We start from the raw sequence: 22,339 nt of genomic DNA, 5'->3' as shown, positions 1-22,339 counted from the left end.
TTGGACTGCGAGACCACCTTCAACCCCATCCCATGTGATGACTTGGACACCGAAACCAGCTTCAACATTACTGTGAGCAGTGACTCTGACTCCGAAAGCAGCTTCATCACCATCTCGAACCGTGACTCTCCACTTCTGGGGCTGACGGAAGCAAACAGCCCCGCAGAACACGAGCCAGAGCTGACGCCACACGGGCACCACATCCACCAGCTCCAGGATGGCCAGGAGCAGGAGCAGCTCCTCACTGAAGCCAGCGTGAACAACCTGGACTTTGATGAAACCTTCATGGCCACTTCTTTCCTGCAACAGGAGTTGGACAAAGAGACAAACGACTGTCTCTACTACTGAATCAACAGAGAGCATTTGCACAAAGACAAGGATGCCTCTGCCAGCAGCTGAGTGAGTGGAGCACTCTGACATCCCTCTTATCAAAGGCCTGTCACCGTGCAGAGGATGCTCCCCCATGCTGCTGGGACAAGATTTCCCCGAGACAGACACATCCCCAAGGATTTCACAGCTCAATTGTAAGATTAGTCATGGGAAAGATGGAGGGAGAAAAACCAGCCCCACAGGGAGTGTTTGACAGGGGCATTTCTCCCGTGTGTTTTAAAGATCTTTCTCTATTTTCACATAGTTGTTTTTGACTATAGGCCTCAAATAGTTGATACACACTCTCTTTTCTTTCAAGGTCCCCTGAAATGCTCTGCTCTGCTCCTTTGACCTTCCTCCTTGTTTTGTTCAGAGTATCTACACAGCCACAGCCATTTCCTTAGCTACACCTTGAATGCAGATGACGACGGAGGGGTCCAGAAGTGTGAGCTTTGGTTCCTATGGCTCTTAAAGCAAAGATTTCTTTCAGGGGCCCTTGTAATGGAATGTATTTCTATTTACTTGTCTGTTGAGTTGGTTTCACTTGATAGTTGAGGACCATTGAAGGAAAAGTGGAAAGGACCTGTCCAGATTATACTGAGCTGTAGTCACCCTGTGGATGCAGCCCTGCAGGATCAAGCAGCTCCATCATCAGAACACACTGCCAGACAAGAGGCTGAAAATGAGCTGGGGAAGCATAGCATCTGGGTGATGACTCTGGCAGGAATGTCAGGAAGGGGAGGAGCTTACACAGACCAACACAAACTATTGTAGTGGTGCAGGCTGTATTCATTCAAAGATGTAGAGAAGCTGGGTAATGCACGTGCAGAGACGTACAAAGGCAACACAGTACAACCAACAGAATTGACTCAAAGCCACCCTTCCTTGGCTGGCTACCTCCTTATATGCTGCTTCTGCCCATGTGATCAGCCAGGGCCCAATTGAACACCTTGCAGCACCTGTTTGTGATAATTGGAGTAGCTTGCCAGCTGCATTAACTTGTCCCTACCATCTTTATTCAAGCTGGCTGCTCCAAGCCACATTTGTGCCTACAATTCCCCCCTTTTTCTTTTGTGAACCAGCCAGCCTTCAGCAGCACATTTCAAAATTAAAGGTACAAGAAGAAAACATCAATATTTTTACCCATGGCCATGAGTTTACAACAAAAGGTCAATAACAGCTCCACTGCTGAACAATACAACACAGAAATCCATCAACTCCAACAGAATGTGCTGTGTGTTGCTAGGAGGGACGCACACTGGCGACAAGGGATGAGTTCTCTGTGCTTCCACTGAGGTTTCTAGTCACTGAATGTACTTTCAGACTTTTGTTTAACTTCTTTAGCATGCTGATCTGTGAGCTGGAAATATCTCTTCATCCGTAGAAAACACACCATTTCTGCTTTCAAGTTTCCATTGGCCGTCCTGTGAAGTTCTCCAGGCCTTTGAATGTGATGCAGATTGCTGGAGGAATTTGCAGCAGCCACAGCTGACAGGTTTTCCATTTCAACAGGGTGATGGGTTGGGGATGGATCACTTGGTTCTTTCCTCAAGATGGTTTTCTCCATTGCTCTTACAGTCATTAAGGCCTTTTGGTTGATGTGCCTTGATCCACGTTGCTGGAATCCACCGGGGACCTCGCTCTGTAACGCCACAAGCGCAGCCTCTTCCCCACGGGAACAGATCTGCAGGCCCTTGCCACTCTCCAGTAGTGGGATTCTTACACCAAACTTTAGGTTTGTCAGCAAGCTCCAAATCCCGACTCATTTGGGCAAAGTGTGTTAATGCTGGTGCTTCATTCCGCTTTGACACGGTTCTGAGATGATTCCCTGTAGAAAGGGCTTTCATGAGTCTGTCTTGAGGGCTCACCCCCTCTTCCCCCGTTTTCTGTTTCTCTATCAGCCCCTTTAGAGCTTGGTGAGTACGTTCGATCGTGGCTTCACCAGTGGAGTTCCCTGGGATCCCAGTGGTGTGTCTGACACCCCATAAGTTCAGGAACTCACATGTTCTACTGGCTCTATATCCCCAGCCATTGTCAGTTTTCTCTCTCGTGGAACACCAAGGACTGCAAAGCAACTCCTCCAATGTCTTATGACGCCTCGAGCCCTGTCCCTCGTTAAGGCTGTGGCCCAAACCATGGCCCAATAGGTATCAGTAGTGACATGTATTGGTTTAAACTGTCCAAAGGGAGCACAGACTGTGACAGCCCATTGCCATGTTCCTCATGGTGCCAGGCCCCTGGGATTGACTCCTGCTCCTAGGCCGATTTGATTCTGGCATGCAGGGCATGTGGAAACGATACCCTGAGCGTCCCATGTGGTCAGGTCAAAGTGCTTGGCCAGCATTTTCACACCTTGGTGAAAGAAGTTGTGTGATCTGTGGGACTGAGAAAATGTGTCAGTTCTTGGCCCCACAGGTGTCAATAAAGGAGCTGCCAATATCTTGTCACCAATTTCGTTGCCAACTGATGGGCCATCTGTTAAGCCCAAATGGCTTCCAATATGTCCAGTGTCATACAGTCAGGCCTGTAACGGGTGCTGTTGATCTCACTGGCCCATCTTCCATTTGAAATTGAGCAGAGAACAATTTATGGGCCGGATAATGATTATTTGTAGTCCCTGGATGAGACAGCAAGGCCACTGTAATTCATCAGACTGCTGCAGTGCCCAGGTCAAGAACTCATCTGTGAGAGGAATGGAAATGACATCTGGAATGCATGGAATGGCACTCTTGATGCAATGGGATTCAGGAGCGAGAGACCCATTGAGCATCCTGGAGCGGATGTTTTTGCCATAGAATTTGCCAAAAACAATCACCACGAGACCAGAGGCCATTGTGAAAATAATAGTTAAGGGCAGGAAATGTCTGCTGGCAACAGCAGGGATTGAGGCAGACGTCATTTTCGTTCCTCTCACAGATGAGTTCTTGACCTGGGCACTGCAGCAGTCTGATGAATTACAGTGGCCTTGTCGTCTCATCCAGGGACTACAAATAATCATTATCTGACTGTATGACACTGGACATACTGGAAGCCATTTGGGCTTAACAGATGGCCCATCAGTTGGCAATGAAATTGGTGACAAGATATTGGCAGCTCCTTTATTGACACCTGTGGGGCCAAGAACTGACACATTTTCTCAGTCCCACAGATCACACAACTTCTTTCACCAAGATGTGAAAATGCTGGCCAAGCACTTTGACCTGACCACATGGGACACTCAGGGTATCATTTCCACATGCCCTGCATGCCAGAATCAAATCGGCCTAGGAGCAGGAGTCAATCCCAGGGGCCTGGCACCATGAGGAACATGGCAATGGGCTGTCACAGTCTGTGCTCCCTTTAGACGATTTAAACCAATACATGTCACTATTGATACCTATTGGGACATGGTTTGGGCCACAGCCTTAACGAGGGACAGGGCTCGAGGCGACATAAGACATTGGAGGAGTTGCTTTGCAGTCCTTGGTGTTCCACGAGAGAGAAAACTGACAATGGCTGGGGATATAGAGCCAGTAGAACATGTGAGTTCCTGAACTTATGGGGTGTCAGACACACCACTGGGATCCCAGGGAACTCTACTGGTCAAGCCACGATCGAACGTACTCACCAAGCTCTAAAGGGGCTGATAGAGAAACAGAAAACGGGGGAAGAGGGGGTGAGCCCTCAAGACAGACTCATGAAAGCCCTTTCTACAGGGAATCATCTCAGAACCGTGTCAAAGCGGAATGAAGCACCAGCATTAACACACTTTGCCCAAATGAGTCGGGATTTGGAGCTTGCTGACAAACCTAAAGTTTGGTGTAAGAATCCCACTACTGGAGAGTGGCAAGGGCCTGCAGATCTGTTCCCGTGGGGAAGAGGCTGCGCTTGTGGCGTTACAGAGCGAGGTCCCCGGTGGATTCCAGCAACGTGGATCAAGGCACATCAACCAAAAGGCCTTAATGACTGTAAGAGCAATGGAGAAAACAATCTTGAGGAAAGAACCAAGTGATCCACCCTCAACCCATCACCCTGTTGAAATGGAAAACCTGTCAGCTGTGGCTGCTGCAAATTCCTCCAGCAATCTGCATCACATTCAAAGGCCTGGAGAACTTCACAGGACGGCCAATGGAAACTTGAAAGCAGAAATGGTGTGTTTTCTACGGATGAAGAGATATTTCCAGCTCACAGATCAGCATGCTAAAGAAGTTAAACAAGAGTCTGAAACTACATTCAGTGACTAGAAACCTCAGTGGAAGCACAGAGAACTCATCCTTTGTCACCAGTGTGTGTCCCTCCTAGCAACACACAGCACATTCTGTTGGAGTTGATGGATTTCTGTGTTGTATTGTTCAGCAGTGGAGCTGTTATTGACCTTTTGTTGTAAACTCATGGCCATGGGTAAAAATATTGATGTTTTCTTCTTGTACCTTTAATTTTGAAATGTGCTGCTGAAGGCTGGCTGGTTCACAAAAGAAAAAGGGGGGAATTGTAGGCACAAATGTGGCTTGGAGCAGCCAGCTTGAATAAAGATGGTAGGGACAAGTTAATGCAGCTGGCAAACTACACCAATTATCACACACAGGTGCTGCAAGGTAATCAATTGGGCCCTGGCTGATCACATGGGCAGAAGCAGCATACAAGGAGGTAGCCAGCCAAGGAAGGGTGGCTTTGAGTCAAGTCTGTTGGTTGTACTGTGTTGCCTGTGTATGTCTCTGCACGTGCATTACCCAGCTTCTCTACATCTTTGAATGAATACAGCCTGCACCACTAGAACACAGACCCCTCCACATCTCTTTCAAGGCTGCAAGCTGCCCACATTTCCTGCCTTCGCTTGGTCACACAGAAAGCACATGTTTGGACATAGCAGTGTCACTGATCACAGCCCAGAGGGGCAGCAGCAGAGCTACGGGACGGGCTAACGCAGCTCGAATGGGGATCTGATCATGAGCTCTGTGCCAGTACCCTCCTGAGTCACAGCACAGTAAAGAGAGGAAAACACACTGTCGTTCACACCCAATCTTCAGCCCAAACAGCACCTTAAGTCAGCCTTTGGATCTGCAAGATGAAGCCTCTGAAGGCTTTAGATCCCAGGTTCAATATTGACAGAGAACTTGCCAAGAGCATTTTCCCCATAAGGAACCAAATCCAGAACAGACCTGCTCTTACCTTGCAGGCCACTGCTCCCATCAAACACACCATCAGGCTGCTGCAGCAGCTCAGCCTAAACTAAAACCCAGCAGCACCAGCAGTGCAGCAGGCCCTGATCAAATGTTTGTCCCCATCTTTCTTCTAAGCCCCACTTCAGTACTGAAGCATTGAAGCACTTCAGAGGCCTGTGGAACACAGGAGCATGGCACCATCCTTCCCATCAGTGTTAACAAATGCAACATTTGCATTTATGTGGAACACAAATGCTCCCAAGTAACATTCCCCAAGGCTTTCACGGGGACGTATGGTTGGGGTCCCATCTGCTTCAAGGGATCCCATTCCAATTAAAAACACGACTTCAATAACATTTGCTCTTGCTTCCTGGGGAAAGGGAAGTGTCCACAAAGCTTTCCAATAGGGCTAACATTGCATTTCAAAGAGAGCACAGCAGAATGAGAAAGAACTGGAATCCAATCCAAGATAGAAGAAGAGACACATCTTCTACCCACTGACCTTGAGACACTTGATCAGATCCCAGTGTGCAAGGAGTTCAGAGCAAAGGAGTTTCAGTGCATGATCCCCACGGGCATCGTTGTGTGCAAACATGCTGCGAAGTTTTTGGCTCTTGGCCTGAAAAAAACAGACTCGAAGCCTGAAACCAAGCTCGAAGCCTGAAAAATGAACCAGACTCGAAGTCTGCAAACCAGGCTTGAAGCCTGAAACCAAGCTCAAAGCCTGAAAAATGAACCAGGCTCGAAGCCTGAAAAACCAGCTCCAAGCCTACTTCATGCGGCGATCAACCCAGGGTCCGATTCTCAGCTGGGTGGGAAGAAATCAGTCCTACTCAATGTGAGTGATAGCAGAAATCTTCACTTTATTGAGAGCAGGCTCTAACTTATATACACAGCAGCTTCAAAGCTAGCTCAGCAACAGCAGCTAATAGATTACATTCTCATGTTCATCCTACTTGTGGTTTCTGCCATAAGCAAGCTCCCTCACATTTTCCCATCTTGTTTTTCTCCGAAGTTGTTTTCCACCTTGAGCTGTTAGCTCGTTAGCTGAAAACAGCCCGACCTTGAGGGAGCAGAAAGCGGCCTGCTGTCTGCGCTGACTACGTGACAGCAACTGCTTTAACCATGGCTCTGACTCTGGTCTTGACTGTGCATTAAATTCATATAACTAGAACTCAGATTGCCTTGCCCCATCAGGCCTAACATTATACCCCAGGATCCATGTCCATGCTCCCTCATTTTTTCTCCACAATTCCCCCGTTTTGTTTTTGCACAATCAAGACTGAGTCAGTCAATGTATGTACTGCCTTCATAATACAACTATATACTATTCTAAACATTACAAGCAAAAGCAAAATAACCAATATCCACCTTAACCCTTCTTTGATTAACATAGTCAACCAAGGTGACAACCCCCCAAAAGCTGATTGAAGCCAATTATCAAAAGGGTGATAACCCACTGTAATATTCTTAGCATGAGCCTTTAAATATGTCAAAGCTTTGTGAATAGATTCACTATGATCAGAAAGATTAAAACAACACATGCCTTCAAATGTCATTGAGGTTTGGTTACTTTATTTGTTAAGCCAGCATCCTAATTTGCATAGCTGAGTTAATAAAGCAGATACTCTTACATCTGGAGCAAATACACTAGTTGCTATTATTGCTGAGGGAGACCAAAGGTAACATGGTCATCACATTTGCCAGTAAATGCATGCACAAATTGTTTTGGACAATGATGTTTCTAAATCATTGTGTGATTAGGCATCAAGATCGTCAGTTGTCCCAAACTGCGTGGTCCCATTTGTAATCTCGAGGCTATTCCAGGCCATGCCTGGTCCCCACAGAGCAGAAAAATTCCCTTTGGCAACTGTACAGGCACAAGACTAGACCTGGATCTTTTTGGTGAAGTATAATTGCACCAAGATGTTGTGTTCTTATACACGCCCAGGATGGGATCCACATTCTGTCCCAAATGTTTTGGTATTGCTGGTAAAATTATAACACAAAAATCCATCTTTATAGATCCCAATAATTCTAACTCCTGTGGCTCTGTTGTCATTATTGGCAACCGTGAAATGATCAAATCCCAGCTGTCAACTTTGCCATTACCCTTAACTAAGGGATTTGGTTTTAATGCATTTGGTACAGGCCATTGTGCCACATCTGATGGAGCTCCCACAAAACAGGTAGAAAAAGGATTATCTGGAGTGGCCATTGATAAACATATTGTAGACTGATTGATTGCTTTGGCCAGTGTAACCCACATGTTTTGCTTGGGTTGTTGAAATTGCCTAAAACCATTTACCACAATCATTTGAAGCATCAACAGTATGACAAAATCCATTTTTTTTTTACTCCTGATAAAAAAAAAAAATCCTTCACCAATGAGTCTAAAACACAAACCACCTTTTAGCTTCTCAATACCAAAATGTTCTGTTCTTCCAAGTTCCATTCCTGACACCTAAAACGCCTTAGAAAGTTTCCACTGTAAGAAAACCACTATTCATCATCACATTTACAGCAAAATGCATACCATCACGACCAACAGTTTTTACACTCGTTGAGGCAAGGGACTGAGGATGGAAAGGACGAGCCCAGTGGTCCGTGAGGGCCGGGGCCGGCGGTGTCGGCGCGATATGTGTGGGGGGGCTCCGGAGACACCGACCGGGCGCGGGAAGCGGCTGCGCGGCGGCGGCTGCGGATGGAAGGGGCGGGGGGGGTCTGGCTCACTCCGTGCCGGCCCCGGCGCCGGCGGCGCAGTCGGTATTAGTCTCTCCTGTGTTTTCTTTGTCTCCCCTCGCGTGCCCGATGGTGCCCAATCTAACACGGGGTCGCGCTCCCCCACTCTCCTCTGATCATCCTGCGCTGCATCCCCGCCCGACTCCGCCCGCTCGGCATTCCCCTGCAAGTCGTCCCAGGGGTAACTCGGCGGGCTGGGCTCGAAGGGGAAGCAGCTCTCCCGCGGGGGCTCTGCTCCGAAGCCCCTTCGCCTCTCTGACTTTGTAAAACTCTTGTGTAGAGAAGAAAATTTTTCTTTTTTTCTTTTTTTTTTTCTTTTCTTTTTTTTCGCTCAGCGCCGGGTGGCACCGGGCTGGCTTTCAGTGGCGACAGGCTGTGTTTCCATGGTCTCTTGTCGCTCCAGTTTCTTTAATGCTTCCTGCAGGAGCCTGTCCGTTCCCTTGTCTGTCTCCTTCAGCCTCGGTGCAACGGTCAGCGCCTGGGCTGCAGGCATTTCTTTTAAAGTATTTATCACGTGTCTCCAAACGAGACCTAAATTTTTACTGGTCTTACTATTGTCCTTATCACCACTAATAGTGGCTTCCCAGAGAAGGTTTCCAATTTCTCGCCACTCACCAGAAAAGGGAGGTGAGATATAATTAGTCCCGATACCAAACAGTCCAGCTGTTGGCTCGGCTACAGTCTCAGGCATATCAAGCCACTGAGTTACAGCAGCGGCCAAATCCTTTTCCAACTTATACTTTTTCAAACAGTTAATTACTTCTCTCCACGGTTTTATCAGTTTCCAAGCAGTCTTATCTTCGTCTATAACCAAGTCCCAAAGACAAGTCCCATATGCTCTCCACTCCTCCTCATCAAAATATTTCTCAGAGTCCTTAAAAAAGCCTTTACAATTACTATGTACAAGTAGACCAGATAAATCGGTCAATTTAAAGTCCACCCCCTGCTTTTCTAACAAGCGATGTAAAAGTGAGAGTGCTGCCTCCTTATCCATGTTGCCGGCTCCTCGTCTCACCGCAACCTGTAGTCACTCCCCCGGGTACAGCAACCTCTGCTTGGGGTCCGGCAGGCTTCCTCCGACGACTGCCTCTGCCTTCGGATTTTCAAGTCTCAGCTCCCCACAGGCAGGCTCCTTACCCGGTAACACCCAGTGATGGTCCCTGTTCAGGTGCCATATGCCGCGAAGTTTTCAGCTCTTGGCCTGAAAAACCAGACTCAAAGTCTGCAACCCAGACTCTAAGTCTGAAAAACCCAGGCTGGAAGCCTGAAACCCAGGCTCAAAGCCTGAAACCAGACTCTAAGTCTGAAACACCCAGGCTCAGAGCCTGAAAAACCCAGGCTCAAAGCCTGAAAAACCCAGGCTCGAAGCCTACTTCATGCGGCGATCAACCCAGGGTCCGATTCTCAGCTGGGTGGGAAGAAATCAGTCCTACTCAATGTGAGTGATAGCAGAAATCTTCACTTTATTGAGAGCAGGCTCTAACTTATATACACAGCAGCTTCAAAGCTAGCTCAGCAACAGTAGCTAATAGATTACATTCTCATGTTCATCCTACTTGCGATTTCTGCCATAAGCAAGCTCCCTCACATTTTCCCATCTTGTTTTTCCCCCGTAGTTGTTTTCCACCTTGAGCTGTTAGCTCGTTAGCTGAAAACAGCCCGACCTTGAGGGAGCAGAAAGCGGCCTGCTGTCTGCGCTGACTACGTGACAGCAACTGCTTTAACCATGGCTCTGACTCTGGTCTTGATTGTGCATTAAATTCATATAACTGGAACTCAGATTGCCTTGCCCCATCAGGCCTAACATTATACCCTGGGGTCCATGTCCATTCTCCCTTAACCACTCCTCGACACACATGGGCACTGCTCCACCAGAGCTACTTCAACGTCACCGACTACGACATTGCCCTGCTGGAGCTGGACCGGCCCGTGGAGTGCAACCAGTACGTGCAGGTGGCCTGTGTGCCTCACCCCGCCGACGTGCTGGTGTCCCAGCTGAGAGACTGCTACAGCGCTGGCTGGGGCCACACCACCGCACGAAGTGAGTTCCCCTGGGGAAAGCGCTGCTGTGCCCAGGGCAAGCCTGGCACGCTGGGGAGACGGCTCGGGCTGGCGCAGAGCCCAGGCGGGAGCCAGAGTCAGGCTGCAGGGACGGGCGGCTGCAGACGGGCCTGAGCTCCCTCAGGCTGCCACGGTGCTCGGGGCTCTGGAACACCTTCCTCATCAGGCCATGGCACCTTCTGAGAGGAGACCTTCTCAATGTTGAGAAATGCCTCAAGGGCGGGTGTTTAGAGGCTGGGGCCAGGTTGTTTTGGGTGGGGGCCAGTGACAGGACGAGGGGTAACGGGCACACACTGCAACACGGGAAGTTCCCCTGGAAGAGGTGGAAAAATGTCTTTGCTGTGAGGGTGCTGGAGCCCTGCACAGGCTGCCCAGGGAGGGTGTGGAGGCTCCTTCTCTGCTGGTTTCCAAACCAGCCTGGACATGTTCCCGTGTCCCTTGGTCCAGGGGAACCGGCTTTAGCAGGGGTTCGGGCTGGATGAGCTCTCGAGGGCCCTTCCCACCCCCACTGTTGGTTGATTCTGTGTTTGTGAGCCACGGCCCAAAGGCAGCCCCAAGGGAAAGATGGGTGCGGTGCCCCTTTGGCAAGGTGCAAAGCCAAGGCCCAGGGAAGGGCTGTGTCCAGCCAGGGGAGGCTGTGTCCCAGAGCTGCTGGGGGCTAATTCCTTGCTGTGCTCACAGCCCACGGATCCGACGTGCTGCAGGAGGCCAAGGTGCGCCTCATCGATGGCAGGCTGTGTAACAGCTACGAGTATTACAGTATCATCCCACCACCCCTTGTCCTGTTACTATCTACTATAGAAAAGAGGGATGTCCCAGCCTCCTGACACCCACCCTTTAGATATGTATAAATGTTAATAAGGTCTCCCCTCAGTCTCCTCTTCTCCAGACTAAACAGCCCCAGGTCCCGCAGCCTTTTCTCATAAGGAAGATGCTCCAGTCCCCTGATCATCTTGGTGGCCCTGCACTGGCCTCTCTCCAGCTGTTCTCTGTCCCTCTTAAGCTGAGGAGCCCAGAACTGGACACAGGACTCCAGATGAGGCCTCACCAGGGAAGAGTAGAGAGGGAGAAGAACCTTGACCTGCTGCCCACACTCTCCTTGGTGCATCCCAGGATGCTTTTTCTTCACCTTCAAGGTGGAGTTTGAGTGACTTTAGTCACATAAACACACAATAACCTCCAAAGCTTATTAGAATTGGTGTAAAATTCTCTTGCCTTGCATTTAAAGCTGTGAGTTACAAAGAATTCAGGGCACAGGCTCAAGGAGTGGTGGCACCTCAGAGGCCGGTGGCCTTCAGGACAGAGGTGTATTTTGGTATTATAATGACATTATAATGAGTAAAGTGCACCCAAAGGGCAGGTTTGACAGACCTTTGGCTCAGGGTACTAAAATGCTGCTTATCAGCTCTAGAGGAGCATCTCCTTCCCATGTATCGTCGCAGAGTCTGACCACAGAGCCTCCCCTCTGCTCCACACTCCATGGAGTATTTGCAGGGAATTACTGTGTTGTGGATTCCTCACTTACCAGCAGCAGCTGTATCCACCCTGTGAGCCTTCTTCATTTTATCCCTTTCCTTAACTGGTGAGCAATGCTGATGTTTAATGTGTGCTTTAATACCAGTTTCAATGTAAGTTTTCATTTCCAGGGCATTTCAGTAATCATGCCACACCCCCCCTTTACCTGGACTCCCCCTTGGTGCCCCACACGTAATCCCCCACGCCCAGCATCCGTAACCAGCGGCTCTGTGACATCAGCCCCGGGGCCGAGGTGCTGTGGGCAGCGTGAGCACTGCAGTCACAGCATCGGCCCCGCTGTTGGTGGTCACCAGCACTTTCTGGCCATGTGCTACTAGACATGATGAAGCTCCTGCTCATCCTCACCCTGCTGGCTCTGTACTGCAGGCCTGCAAGCGGCTCATGGGAAGGCTGTGGGTAAGTGGCTCTAGGAGGGAGCTTGGGCAGCCCTTACAGCGTCCACTGGTGCCCCGTGGCCAAGCCACAGCTCCCCAAAGCCCACGGTGAGGGAGCCAGGCTACGGGGCTAAGGCAGGAGCCAGGGCTAAGGGCTCCCTGCCCCGCTGTCCACGCAGCACCCGGTGTGGAGGGCAGACGGCTGCCCTGCAGCCCGAGCAGCAGCGAGCCCTGGAGCAGGACACTCGTGACTTTCTGCTTCCAGGGCGAGCTGCGGGCGCCAGCTCAAGGCTTCTTCCTCTGGGCCGTTGCGCGTCGTGGGTGGCACAAATGCGGCTCCGGGGACCTGGCCCTGGATCGTCAGCCTCCAGCGCCCCTGGGGAAAACGCACCAAGCATTTCTGTGGAGGGTCCCTCATCAACCCACAGTGGGTGCTCACAGCAGCCCACTGCTTTGACAAGTTCAGGTGAGGAGGAGCAGGGAAGGGGCATCCCTACACCACTGCTGCCGCTCCCGTCCCGTTCCCACGCAGCAGCCAGCGCCAGGGCACTGCCCAGCCCAGCACAGAGCCGTGCTCGGCACACGCTGGGCTGGTGCTGCTGCTCGCCAGTGGCCTGGGGCTGGCCATTCCTGGAGCCCTTGGTGAGCAGGAGGCAGGCAAGTGCTCCCTCTGAGCCCTCTGCTCTCCATCTGCCTTCCAGGAACATCGCCAAGTGGCGCGTGGTGATCGGGACCACAAAGTTGTCTCAGCTGGGCCCCGAGGCCCAAGTGCGACGCATCAAGCGGCTGCTGCGTCACGAGGCCTACTGGCAGGTCACAGCTGAGAATGACATTGCTGTGCTGGAACTGGACCAGCCCATCCAGTGCAATGAGCACGTCCAGCTGGCCTGTTTGCCTCAACCCGATGACGTGAAGCTGTCGGAGCTGAAAAACTGCCAGGTGGCTGGTTGGGGATCCACAGTTGCACGATGTGAGTTCCCCTTGTAAAAGCATTTGTGTCCTGAGGCCTGGCACGCTGGGGAGACGGGTTGGGCGTGAGGAGAGCCAAGGCGAGAGCCACAGTCAGGCTGTGGGGACATCAGGCTGCAGACGGGGGTCTGAGCCACTGTCCAAAGCCAGACTGAAGGGAAAGACGTGTCTGGTGTGTCTATGGGTAGGTGCAAAGCCGAGGCCCAGGGAAGGGCTTTGCCAGACAGGGGAGGGCAAGTGGCCCAGAGCTGCTGGGGGCTAATTCCTTGCTGTGCTCACAGCCACAGAACCAGAAACATCCGATGTGCTGCAGGAGGCCAAGGTTCACCTCATCGATACCAAGCTCTGTAACAGCAGCCAGTGGTACACAGGGGCTGTGCACAGCTACAACCCGTGTGCCGGGTACCCACAGGGTGGTATCGACACCTGCCAGGTAGGAGCAGCTACGAGTCACCCCCTGCAGCACCCACAGCCCTGTCCCACCACTGCTGGGGCTTCCCTCCCCTTCCCCATCATCATCTCCTTGCCCAGGGCCCCTTGCCTTGTCCCACACACCCATCCCGTGTAATTGGCAGCCCTTAGGTCCAGAGCCCAGTGCTAGAACCTCTGTCTTCCACACATCCAGGATCCCTGTGCTGACAGCAGCCACCCAACACTCCCTTCCTCCTCTCTGCTCTGCTGTAGGGTGACAGTGGTGGTCCCCTCGCCTGCCAAGACAGCCACGCTGACTACTACTGGGTCGTTGGACTGACCAGCTGGGGGAAAGGCTGTGCAAGAGAAAAACAGCCTGGGATCTACACCAGCACTCAGCACTTTTATAACTGGATCCTGGAGCACATGGGACGGCACCAAGAAGAGGCAGCAGCTCCTCCACTGTCACAGCCTGTGTCCACCTCAGCCCCCTCTCAGACACCAAGGCCAGGTGCAACACAACCAGGCAGCTCCACGTCCTGTGCCTTTGCATGCCGGAAGGCGTTGAAGTTCCTCAGTTTGCTGCGGGGGCTCCTGCGGTTCCTGATGGGAAGAGGGGCTTGAGCAGCAGCGTGGCCAGGACCCAGCGCAGGCTGCGCTGTGCCACCACCATTTCCCCCTGGGGCACTGCCCGCTGCTCCAAGGGCAGCCCCTGTGTCCCACACCTGCTCTGTCCTCCCCACGCTCCTCTCAGCACACACACAGGTTGAAGGAGACTTAGTGTAGTCAATAAAGCTGCCTGTTTGCACAGCACGTTGTGCCTCCGTCCATTGCTCAGTCCCTGTGGAGCTGGGCTCATTTACAGCTGCATTAAAGTTGGTGTGATGGAATCACAAGAAATTTTAGGAGCAACCTGTCATCAGCACAAAAGAGACACAGAACTTGTGGAGAGTGGCCAGCGCAGGGCCACCAAGATGCTCAGGGGACTGGAACATCTTCCATACGAGGAAAGGCTGCGGGAACTGGGGCTGTTTAGTCTGGAGGAGACTGAGGGGAGAGCTCATTAACATTTACAAATACCTCACTGCTGGGTGTCAGGAGGTCGGGACATCCCTTTTCCTATGGTACGTAGCAACAGGACAAGCTGCTGCTCGGGGCTGGTTTGTTCTCCCCCAGCACTGCCAGGTCCCTCTCCTGGAGCTGCTCTCCAGCAGCTCAGCCCCAGCCTGGGCTGGTGCTGGGCTTGTTCCTGCCCAGCTGCACCACTCTGCCCTTGCTGCCCCTCAGCAGGTTCCTCTGTGCCCAGCTCTCCCTGCCGGGCAGCTCAGGCTCTGGGCACTCAGCCAGTGCTCCCAGTTTGGTGCCAGCAGGGAACTCGCTGAGGGTCCGTCTGTGCCCTCCCCCAGCTCCCTGACGGAGATGTTGAACCAGACCGGCCCCAGCGCCCATCCCTGCGGAACTCCGCTGCCCACAGGCCGCACACTGGGCTCTGTGCCGCTGAGCACTGTGAATCTTCTCTCTCCAGGGCGAGAATCCTCTCACAGAGACCCCGATGACAAAGAGGAGCCCGAGGGAGGAGGAGGAGGAGCCGGCACGCGAGCAGGGCACGAGCGCGGGCTCCGCGCGGGGCACGCTGGGAACCCGAGGCTCCCCCCCTCCGCCGCACGGCGCCTCCTGCCAGGCGCCGCCGCACAACTACAACTCCCGGCAGGCACCGCGGCTCCCGCCCGCAGCTTTGGCCGGCAGCGAGGCGCTGGGGGTGATGGGAAATGGAGGCTGCGAGGCGCCAACGAGCCTCCACACCTCGTTCTTCATCAGCTCAGCCTGTTCCTGCCGCGGTGCTTCCTACAGCACACAGCTCACATCACACGTTAGTTGTCCACAAGGTTCAGTCTCCTCGAGGCACACATCGAGTCTCCCCATCCTTTCTCATCACCCACCAAGCACAGCCAGGCTCCTGGGCACAGACCATCCCACCAGCGGGTTTGCCCTTTCCCATGGGAGCTGCAGCCCATCCTGCCTTCCCCAGCCACTGCCCTGGGTGCACTCCAGGGACCTCTTCTCCTCCCACAGCGTGCAGGGGTTTTGTTTGGGCAGGACCAGGACGGTCAGTTGAAGCTCTGCTGTTAACCACCCAAGTGCAGAAGCAGCTCCCACCTAGATCAGGTCACACAGGAACGTGTCCAGGCGGGTCTTGATGACCTCCCAGCACGGGGCATCCACACCGTCCCTGGGCAGCCTGGGCCAGGACTCCCTCACTGAAACACTGGAAGAGTTTTTTCCTATGTTGTAATGGAACTTTTTGTGTTCCAGCTTGATCCCATCACCCCTTGTCCTGTTGCTAGATACCATGGGAAAAAGTGCTGCCCCAGTGTCCTGACACCCACCATTGAGACAGTTGTCAATATTCATAAGATCTCTCCTCAGTCTCCTCTTCTCCAGACTAAATAGCCCCAGGTCCCGCAGCCTTTCCTCATATGAAAGATGCTCCAGTCCCCTGATCATCTTGGTGGCCCTGAAAGCAAATGTTCTGCCTGTGGGTTTCATGGTGGCTCTCAGCCTCCCTGGTCATGGAGGGGGATCCTGGCTTGTGGTTGAGAAAGCCCTTGGGTGGAGGAGGGTGGCAGGAGGTGTCTGGGGTGTCTTCTTGGGACATGAGGCTCCAATCCTTCAAATGAAATAAAGGCAGAGGCTGATCTTTGATTTGAGTGTCTCCCAGCCCCTGCTCTCCATGGGGGGAGTGAGGGGAACCAGGACACACTTTGGTGTGGGAATAAACACCTGACCTTGATGGCCCTGAATTGGCTTCTCTCCAGAAGTTCTCTGTCCCTCTGGAGCTGAGGAGCCCAGAACTGGACACAGAACTCCAGATGAGGCCTCAACAGGGCACAGTAGAACCTCCCTTGACCTGCTGCCCACACTCTTCTTGATGTCCCCAGGATGCCATTGGATTCTTGCCCACGAGGGCACGTTGCTGGCTCATGGTCAGTTTCTTTTCAGCCAGCACTCCCAGGTCTGTCTCTGCAGAGCTGCTCTTCAGAGGTTCAACCTCCAGCCTGTCCTGGTGCAGGGGGTTGTTCCTTCCGAGCTGCAGGACTCTGCCCTTGTCCTTGTTGAACCTCAGGAGCTTCCTCTCTGCCCAACTCTCCAGCTGGTTCAGATCCCACTGACTGGCAGCTCAGCCTCTGGGGAATCAGCCAGTGCTCCCAGTTTGGTGCCAGCAGGAAACTTGCTGAGGGTGCCTCTGTCCCCTCATCCAGCTGGTTGATGAAGATGTTGAACCAGACTGGCCCCAGAACCCATCCCTGTGGAACTCCATTGGCCACAGGCCTCCAACTCGACTCTGTGCCATTGCTCACCCCCCTCTGGGCTCTGTCATTCAGCAGCTCTCCATCCACCTCACTGTCCTCTCATCCCAGCCACACTGCCTGAGCTTTCTGATGAGGGTGTTGTAGGAGACAGTGTCAGAAGCCTTGCTGAAGTCAAGGTAGATGACATCTGCTGCTCTCCCCTCATCCAGCCAGCCGGTTCTGCACTCACAGAAGGCATCAGGTTGGGCAAACAGGATTTCCCCTTGGTGAATCCATGGTGACTCCCCCTGATAACCACCTTTTCCCTCCTGTGTTCAGTGATAACATTCAGGATGAGGTGTTCCATCACCTTTCCAGGGATGGAGGTGAGGCTGAGCAGCCCATAGTTTCCTGGCTCGTCCTTGCTGCCCTTGTTGCAGCCTGCAGTGACATTGGCCTTTCTCCAATCCTCAGGCACCTCGCCTGTGCTCCATGGTGGTTCAAAAATGATGGAGAGAGGCTCAGCAATCACATCAGCAGCTCCCTCAGCAGCACTCCAGGATGCGTCCCATCAGCACCCAGTGACTGATGAGCCTTCAGCTTGGCCAACAATCAGGATTTAGACCCTAAAACTGGGGGTCTAGATCCTAAAAATAAGGAGTTGTACCCTAAAACTGGGGCTTTAAATCACATTCTAAGGATTTAGAGCCTAAAATATGGGGATTAGATCAAAAAATTATAAGGATTTAGACCCCAAAATGAGGGTCTAAAAATGAGGGTTTAGAGCCTCAAATCGGGGGGGTTTAGATCAAGATATTGGGGGTTTAGCCCCTAATACCAGGGGTTTAGAACCTTAAAGCAAGGATTTAGAGCCTAAAACAGGGGTTTTAGACTCTACAATGAGGATTTAGACAATAACATTGAGGATTTAGAACCAAAAGTAGGATTTAGACCCTAAAATCTAGAGTTTAGGCCCAAAAAATGAGGATTAAGACCCTAAAGCTGTGGGTTTAGACCCAAAAATGGAGATTTAGACCCTTAAACAGTGAGTTCAGACTGAAAACAAGGATTTAGGCCCTAAAAGTGGGTGTTTAGACCCCCAAAACAAGGATTTAGACCCTAAAACCAGGGGTATAGTCCTAAAAACAAGGATGCAGACCCTAAAACTGGGAGTTGAAACACCAAAAAAAGGGGATTTAGGCCCTAAAACCGAGTAATTAGACCCCAAAACCGAGGAATTAGATGAAAAACTAGGTGGTATAGACCTCAAAACAAGGATTTAGATCCTAAAAACTAGACTTTAGGTCCAACAAATGAGGATTTAGACCCTAAAACTGTGGGTTTAGACCAAAAAACGAGGATTTAGACCCTTAAACTGGGTGTTCAGACCCAAATACAAGGATTTAGATCCTAAAACCAGGGATTTAGTACTAAAATCAAGGATCAGACCCTAAAACTGGGGGTTTAGACACCAAAAAAAAAAAAGGGGGGGATTGAGACCCTGAAAGTGTGGGTTTAGACCCAAAAATTAGGATTTAGACCCTAAAACCTAGAGTTTACATACCAAAAAGGGGATTTAGACCCAAAATCAGGTGGTATAAAACTGAAAAACAAGGATTTAGACCTTAAAAACTAGACTTTAGGCCCAAGAAATGAGGATTTAGCCCCTAAAACTATTTGTTTAGCCATTAAAAAGAGGATCTAGACCCTAAAACTAGGAGGTTAGATGCCAAAAAAGGGGATTTAGACCCTAAAACTGTGGGTTTAGAAGAAAAAAGGGGATTTAGACCCTAAAAAAGAGGGTTGGAATGAAAACAAGGATTTAGACCCTAAAGCTGGGTGTTTAGATCCCAAATACAAGGATTTAGACCCTAAAACCAGGGGTTTAATCCTAAAAACAAGGATCCAGACCCTAAAACTGGGAGTTGAAACACCAAAAAAGGGGATTAAGGTCCTAAAACCGAGGAATTATACCCCAAAACCGAGGATTTAGACCCAAAACCAGGTGATATAGACCTAAACCAAAAATTTAGACTCTAAAAACTAGACTTTAGGCCCAACAAATGAGGATTTAGATCCTAAAACTGTGGGTTTAGACCAAAAAACGAGGATTTAGACCCTTAAACTGGGTGTTCAGACCCCAAATACAAGGATTTAGACCCTAAAACCAGGGGTTTAATCCTAAAAGCAAGGATCCAGACCCTAAAACTGAGGGTTTAGACCCCAAAACCGAGGATTTAGACCCTAAACCAGGTGGTAAAGACCTAAAACAAGGATTTAGACCCTAAAAACTAGACTTCAGGCCCAAAAAATGAGGATTAAGACCCTTAAACCGGAAGCTTAGACACGAAAAAGTTGATTCAGACCCTAAAACTTTGGGGTTAGACCCAAAATTGGGTCTACAAGTTGGGGTTTAGATCCCAAAAACGAGGATTTACACTGTAAAATCTAGACTTCAGACCCCAAAAATGAGGGTTTAGACACTAAAACAGTGGGTTTAGACCCCTAAAACGAGGATTTAGACCCTAAAACTAGGGATTTAGGTGGTATAGATCTAAAATGAAGATTTAAACCTTAAAAACTACGCTTTAGGCCTCCAAAAATGAGGATTTAGACCCTAAAACTCTGGGTTTAGACCAAAAGCGATGATTTAGACCCTAAAATTAGATGTTTAGGACCCAAAACCAAGGATTTAGACCCTAACACTACAGTTTAGGCCCAAAAAATGATGATTTACACCCTTAAGCAGAGGGTGTAGACACAAAAACGAGGATTCAGACCTTAAAACGGGGTTTAGACCAAAACAGAGAATTTAGTCCCTAAAACTACGAGTTTTGGCATTAAAATAAGGATGTAGACCCTTAAACAGGGGATTTATACTGAAAAAGAGGATTTAGACCCTAAAACTGGTTGTTTAGACCCCCCAAAAAAAGGATTTAGACCCTAAAACCAGGGGTATAGTCCTAAAAACGAGGATCCAGACCCTTCAACTGGGAGTTTACACACCAAAAAGGAGGCTTTAGACCCAAAACCAGGTGGTATAGACCTCTAAACAAGGATTCAGACCTTAAAAACTAGACTTTAGGCTAAAAAAATGAGGATTTAGACCCTAAAACTGCGGGTTTAGACCCAAAAATGAAGATTTAGACCCTAAAACAGGGAATTTAGAAGAAAAGCAGGGATTTAGGCCCTAAAACTGGGTGTTTAGACCCCAAATACAAGGATTTAGAGCCTAAAACCAGGGCTTTAATCTTAAAAACTACAATCCAGACCCTAATACTGGGAGGTGCGGAGGCTCGTTGGCGCCCCGCAGCCTCCATTTCCCATCACCCCCAGCGGCTCGCTGCCGCCCAAAGCAGCAGGCGCTGGGGGGCGCGGTGCCTGCCGGGAGTTGTAGTTGTGCGGCGGCGCCTGGCAGGAGGCGCCGTGCGGCAGCGAGGACTCGGGTTCCCAGCGTGCCCCGCGCGGAGCCCTTGCTCGTGCCCTGCTGGCGTGGACTGCAGGAGGCTGTGGCTGTGCTGGAAGCTCATCGTGGAGCGAGCTCCTGGCAGCAGCTGGGAGCCTGTGGGGAGGTGCCCGTGCAGAGCAGGTTTGTGTCAGCGCTTGTGAGCCTGGGAGGGCCCCGGGCTGGAGCGGTCTGTCCCCGTGGGACTGTTGTGGCGGTGGGTGACCCCCGCTGGGGCAGGGTGTGAGGAGCTGCCCCCATGGCAGGCCCCAGGCTGGAGCAGTCGGTGAGGAGCTGCAGCCCGTGGGAAGGAGCCACGCTGGAGCAGTTGGGGACTTGTTAGCATTACTGTATATGGAAAGTTAGAAGTAGTTAGGCTAAGGTCTGTATCGAGGCCTAGTGAGCAGTGTGGGATATTGATGTAACCTAGCAGTCTAGGGAACTAGTGGGGCATGCTGAGCTTGTGCATTCTTGCTTAAACAAAGCAAAGAGATTAGTGAAGAATGCTGAACCCTGAATCTTGTTTTCTCAAAGAAATCGTTATCTCGAATGTTTACCTGTTTGTTACCTATGGAAATTTCTGGTTGTGGATTCAGATAAGCACAGTCTCAAGTAACTACATGAAAGAGCACAACATAATCCTAAAGTCTAAGAAAACTGGTAAATGTCACGGGGACCTGATGAAGTAATCATTTGTGGAAAGTATATAAACTCTGTGAAATTTTCTGTTAGTGGGGGCTCTGACTTTGGACACTAGTCCTCAGGTCCCTAGGGCCCTCAATAAAGCACCGCATGAAACGACCTCGGTTGTTTTGTGTTTTCCTTCGGGAACGGGCAGCAGTTTTCTGGCGACCGCGGCAGGACTCCGAAGGTGGCTGGGGCGGTTCGCGTGCTGATTTACTCCACGCCAGCACCGAGAGATTCTCGGGGAGTCATCGGTTCGTGCCCGACCCCCGCAGCTGGCGGACGACTGCTATAAGGTAAGCCCATAGGTGCTTTATTTTCTGGTATGGGTGCCTGCTCATAAGACGAGGCGGCGATCCTCGCTGAGTTGGGCTAAGACGTCTCGGTGGATGCCCAGGCGCCGGCTGTAAGACGCGGCGAAAGCTGCGCAGGTCCGGCACTTGCCCCTCGCGGCGTCGAGAAGTGGCAAGTTGGTTTGGTACTGGTTATTGGTTTTGTGGTTTTTGTTTGTATCCTTACAGTGTTTGTGTTTGCTGTTCTTTTGTCTGCTGTTATTTTGTTTCGTGAATACTTGAAATGATGCCGCTTAAAACTTTTAAGGCGTTAGTTCAGTCTAATAGTAAAATCCCAGGAAACACCCCATTAGGATGTTTGCTGGGAAGATGGAGGAGTGCTGGATTTTATCAGGATTTGAATAAGGGTAAAACGATAAACTATTGTAATCATTGGTGGCCTTTATATGAGTCAGAAGGGGGACCTGCGTGGCCCCTAAACGGTACTGTCGATCCGGGTATTATATCGCCTTTGATGCAGTATTTACGGGACAATGAGAAATGGGATGAGATCCCGTATTTGGATTTGTTTTATTATTTAGGGCGAAAACTGGATTGGCAGAAGGAATGTTTTATTTTAGTTTTGGAAACAAAGGAATTAGGGTGTAGTGAATGTAAGAAGAGATAGATGTGTTTAGCTGCCTCCTCTGGTCCAGAGGAAGATTTATCGTTATTAGTTGCTCATAGTGGACAGGGTCCCTCTGCTCCACCCTATGTTCCACCTCAGATGGAACAGGATAGTGAGGACGATGATAATGAGGAGGAAGAAGAGGATGAAGATGAGGACACCAGGAACTTGGATAAAATGTTAGAAGTTGCGTGGAAGGTTTATAATAGTAGGGGGAAAAGAATCAGCTAAGCGGCAACAAGCAGGTATACTGGCTGTAATTCAACAATCAGGAGGACAAAGGGGCCGAGGTCGTGGTAGGGGAGGCTCTGCCCAAGGAAGAGGTGGTTATGGTCAGGGAAGAGGGGGATTTCGAAT

At 50.7% G+C, this 22,339-nt stretch overlaps 1 protein-coding gene across 1 annotated transcript; it reads left to right on the top strand.

Annotated features, from left to right (window-relative positions):
- The first annotated feature begins 12,168 nt into the window (after nucleotides 1-12,168).
- On the top strand, nucleotides 12,169-14,227 carry LOC133626969 (acrosin-like). Its single transcript, XM_062009408.1, has 5 exons — nucleotides 12,169-12,245; nucleotides 12,489-12,689; nucleotides 12,925-13,193; nucleotides 13,474-13,625; nucleotides 13,877-14,227. The coding sequence occupies exons 1-5, from the start codon at nucleotides 12,169-12,171 to the stop codon at nucleotides 14,225-14,227; spliced, it is 1,050 nt and encodes a 349-aa protein (XP_061865392.1).
- The last annotated feature ends 8,112 nt before the right edge of the window (nucleotides 14,228-22,339 follow it).

Source organism: Colius striatus, chromosome 16 (genome assembly GCF_028858725.1).
Source record: "Colius striatus isolate bColStr4 chromosome 16, bColStr4.1.hap1, whole genome shotgun sequence".
Classification (NCBI taxonomy): domain Eukaryota; kingdom Metazoa; phylum Chordata; class Aves; order Coliiformes; family Coliidae; genus Colius; species Colius striatus.
This window is presented reverse-complemented; position numbering and strand designations above follow the sequence as displayed.

Bases quoted from the DNA above. Each gene is read 5' to 3' on its own strand.
- LOC133626969 (XM_062009408.1), top strand. From the start codon at position 12,169: ATGATGAAGCTCCTGCTCATCCTCACCCTGCTGGCTCTGTACTGCAGG. The intron at 13,194-13,473 runs GTGAGTTCCCCT...CTGTGCTCACAG, and splicing joins GGGATCCACAGTTGCACGAT to CCACAGAACCAGAAACATCC. The intron at 13,626-13,876 runs GTAGGAGCAGCT...GCTCTGCTGTAG, and splicing joins GTGGTATCGACACCTGCCAG to GGTGACAGTGGTGGTCCCCT.